Here is a 4,202-nt window from a genome sequence, read left to right on the forward strand (position 1 = left end):
AGTCCCAGTCAATATGTACGCTTTAGTAGTTATTCTGTTAAAACGAACCATTGTCAAAGCGTCTCTTTTGTCCATTTCTTTTTCCCGAACGTCATACTCAGTGTTTATATAATTTCCTAGGGATTCTGATCTCTGTTTTACCGCTTTTCCTTAGAATCATAGTATTTAATGTGAAACAATACATTGTGCAAGATAGGCAGATAGTTTGGTTCAGCTTTGCATAGACAATAGTTGGTGAGTTCCTCTGTGACCCACAGCCGACGACAGTTAACCTCACACATGGTTTAGCATAACAGGAAGCTAAGGCGTATTGAACACGTCTTGATCCAGTACAAAGTCAATCCTCCAACTGCCCACCTTGTTGTCGATGATACCCCAGCCGTGTTTTTCCTTCCACTGACTTTCTATTCTTTCATTCTGCGCCCGAGGCCATGAGTGAGCGCAGATCAACACTAAGGGTATCGCTTTAATAAGATAATGCCATGGAGTGTGCTTCAGACATAATTACCCGTTAGCGCTCCATTGTAAACCTGATAATACCGCCAAGTCAATCAGGGATGGAGTCAGCTGGCTACAAAACACGGTACCGCTGAATATGGCGGCCAGTCAGGCTATCTTCCCTGCAGATTACTTCAATCGTAAAGCTTCGAGATTTGGACTATCTGTGTCGGCACACTGAGAAGGGATGCATTTACTGTAAATAAATCTATCTATCTGTGAGCAAACGGTAGGGTGTTTGTTGAACTAAAGTAGAAATAATGAAAGCGGGCCGTTCAGTGTGTAATATCCGCAAAAAAAATCTTCCTTGAAGAATCAACAAATTACTGCAAGTTTCTGTGCAGACAGATGATTGAGGCTGAGTTGAATTTTCGATGATTAATCATAATTAATACCGGTTGATTAGTGTGGCGTGGCTTGCTAAGCTTAACTGCTATCATCGTCCAATCAGAGCAAAAATCCTCAGTGGGTCGCACCCCGACCTTGTCAATTTCATGTCAACCCTATAGCCCACTACCATGCTTTTCGATTGATCCGAATAACAAAGAGTGCCGACTTTGCCTCACATTCACCCAATGAAAGATATCGTTAGAAGAGGTAGATCATAAAGAAACCCTAAGCGGTCCAACCTGACCAATCAGCCTTGTTTTTATTGCCATCACGTGTTGGAACTGTAATATTTTCGAGGTAGTTTGAATGGTGAGTCGGGGTGTAATTTGAGCAAGACTGATGAGTTTCTAGCGTAACACCCCTTAATTTTAGGTCCAACATGCGGCAAGTAGACTTTTGTTGTTGAAAAAATCGGCCAAAATGCAGCAGCCCAGTACGAGCATGGCGTTCAGCATAGAGTCGATAATGGCTTCTCCACCGAGTACAGTACCATTTCTGTACAATGGATATACGGCATTTCACCCGACTCTGACTCCTGTCTTACACCCTATTCCACAACAGACACCCGTAGCCGTCCTGCCGACCAGCTACATCAATTCTAGCAACGTACCGGCGCAAATGACAGCTCCCACCACCCAATATATTACAGCAGTGTCTTGTCAAAATCAAGACACGGGACAAATAAATGGGTGCCCCGGACCAAACGAGCAAGCGACCGGGTTGCTTAGTCGACCAATCAACACCACGACAACCACCGCAACGACTACTATTTGCCACTCTCAGACTTCAGACATTCCAGCCAGAAACAGTTCGAGCCCCGACGATGAACGGACATCTCTCCTGCAGACAGAAGGTAGGCTTCATTTCTGTGTTTTGCTTACAAAATTGAAAGGGTGGGTACCTTCGATTATTGATCTGTAAAACAGTCCAAGATTTCATCGAGGTTAATAGTGTGCTTAAATTGTATCGGGTTATAAATTATATGACAACCCCAGTTTTATGGCTGCTTTCTCTTCACGGAGAAAATGACCCAGAACGGTTCATTAGAATATCAGCTGGCAGAAAGGGACATCTTGTTTTGCTGCCCAGCCCTGTTTTCTGTGTTCTGTGCGAGTTTGCTCACTCGGCCCGTACATGCAAACTTTCATTCGCAAAATGGGCCAATCGACCGATGCAGAAACCTTGTAAATGTACCGTTTTTCAGGAGTTAAATATTTGAACTGTCTGTTTCTATTGTAGATGACGAGATTGCGAACTCAAGCCCGATAACAGATCCACCAAAAGTGACGGAGAGCTCGGAATATGACCTCGATGACGAGTCTACGGAGGAAAAAGAAGATAGTGGCGTGGCTTCGGCGTCCGGAAAAACGCGACGTCGACGGACGGCTTTTACGAGTGAGCAGTTGTTGGAACTCGAGAAAGAATTCCACAGTAAGAAATATTTATCGTTAACAGAACGTTCACAAATAGCCAGTGCGCTCAAACTCAGCGAAGTACAGGTTAAAATATGGTTCCAAAACCGACGGGCGAAGTGGAAACGCGTCAAAGCTGGAATTACTAACACTAGAAACGGAGTTAGCGGCAACAACAACGCACCCAAGATAGTCGTGCCAATACCGGTTCATGTCAATCGTTTTGCCATTCGGAGCCAACAGCATAATATGTCAGGAAATCCGCCTGCACGACCATGACATTAATTGAACAAAACAATCAAACAGAAAACTAAACAGTCATAGTTATAAACTTGACGGAAAATTATTCAAAAACACACGAACACTTGATCTATGAGATTCAGAAGGAAGGCAACATTATGTGTTGTAGAGTGCACAGTTCGCTGTTATGGCGAGGGAAGTCGCAAGAGGCAGTGACTTTAGACCGGACAATAGGCAAAGGCCACTGTAGGTAAACAAGATAAACATTGTCTGTGCAACTGATATGATATCGATATCAACCAAATACACCACCGAGAATATTTCACCAGATTTACAAGGTTATTTTTTCTTGTGAAACAACGATGGCGACTCGATACGCTCACTGCTTTTTGAGGATCCGAACTTAGCAATATGTAAGAGTCTAAAGACACATTTCCTTATGGAAAGGAATAATACAACGCCTTGTGGCCTTGTCAATGCTATCCTGTGTATACACGTTGACGTCTATACATATTATATATTTATATTTCTGTAAAAACTGTTCACGAGGAGATCGTCGTTTCGTTTTACCGTCTACTTGAGGCTGCATTCTTATTCAGGGATGTCTGCTTCATATTCTTGCCAATGTTGGAGTTACGTGTTGTTTCGTTTTGATGTTATATGTACCTTGTTCGATTTCATTTTCGGCATACTGTTAGGATATCGACACTCATCTTTGAAAGCAAAGTCGGGGTCTATTTTCAGTGTGGTCCATTTTGTAGATTGCACAATCGATCGCACCGGGAAACGAACTATTTTCAAGAGTATTTCTAGCGTTTTTGTCGTAATTTTGACGAGGCATTGTTAATCATCAAGCAATACCGGTGGTGTTTATAAAGCTGTCAAGTGTCGAGTCTTGTCTGGTTACGTTTCAACTAACCATTCGAAAATGATTATATCGTGGACATTTTCAGCATTTCGTGTTAATATGAATGTAAACTTATAAAATAAATTATTTAAGAAAAACGTAGAAACGCTATATTCTTTATTGATGTGACTTCATTTTGACGACTGTTTAGGTTAAGTTGAGACGAACAACATGGCGATGAAATGGACTTTAAATGTAAAACACACCCTGGTATATCAGTCTTCTCTTGAAAACCAACGCCAGAACTGTTAACATATCCATTATTGCAATATGAGACACAAATCGATTTGATGGATTAAACTTAGCCAAATGTGAAAAATGCACAAAAATGTGTCTCAAACAGCCTGTTAACAGGACAATCATGTAGCGAAACTAAAGTTTGCGACGCCTATGGTATTATAGATTAGCCCTGGCCACACTAGATGTTTCATAGACATTTTGAAAAATCGAAAATTGCTCTACTTGTATATTTTAAATCATGATTTTGATATCACGAACACCACAGTGAATGAAATAGTCATTTTAGAGTCGGTAGAATGCTAATCCAGCATTCACCTCGACGCGAAAGTTCCTAATCGAACCATCAAAATCGCATCATACGTTGGGCATTGATGTCCGACAGATACGGGACGGCAAGACTGCGCCTTATAAACCAAACGCGATCGCAGATCAAATGTTGCTTCGAAACAATGCTTTACTTTGCAGCACGACTACACTAACCGTTTCTGTCCGAATCGTGATGTGTTTCAGACATC

At 41.8% G+C, this 4,202-nt stretch overlaps 1 protein-coding gene across 1 annotated transcript; it reads left to right on the top strand.

Annotated features, from left to right (window-relative positions):
* Window positions 1-1,172: 1,172 nt before the first annotated feature.
* LOC139117532 (homeobox protein GBX-2-like) lies at window positions 1,173-3,558 on the top strand. Its single transcript, XM_070680734.1, has 2 exons — window positions 1,173-1,741; window positions 2,128-3,558. The coding sequence occupies exons 1-2, from the start codon at window positions 1,309-1,311 to the stop codon at window positions 2,577-2,579; spliced, it is 885 nt and encodes a 294-aa protein (XP_070536835.1). The 5' UTR covers window positions 1,173-1,308; the 3' UTR covers window positions 2,580-3,558.
* Window positions 3,559-4,202: the final 644 nt, after the last annotated feature.

Source organism: Ptychodera flava, chromosome 18 (assembly GCF_041260155.1).
Source record: "Ptychodera flava strain L36383 chromosome 18, AS_Pfla_20210202, whole genome shotgun sequence".
NCBI classification, from domain to species: Eukaryota; Metazoa; Hemichordata; class Enteropneusta; family Ptychoderidae; genus Ptychodera; species Ptychodera flava.

Bases quoted from the DNA above. Each gene is read 5' to 3' on its own strand.
- LOC139117532 (XM_070680734.1), top strand. From the start codon at position 1,309: ATGCAGCAGCCCAGTACGAGCATGGCGTTCAGCATAGAGTCGATAATG. The intron at 1,742-2,127 runs GTAGGCTTCATT...TTTCTATTGTAG, and splicing joins ATCTCTCCTGCAGACAGAAG to ATGACGAGATTGCGAACTCA.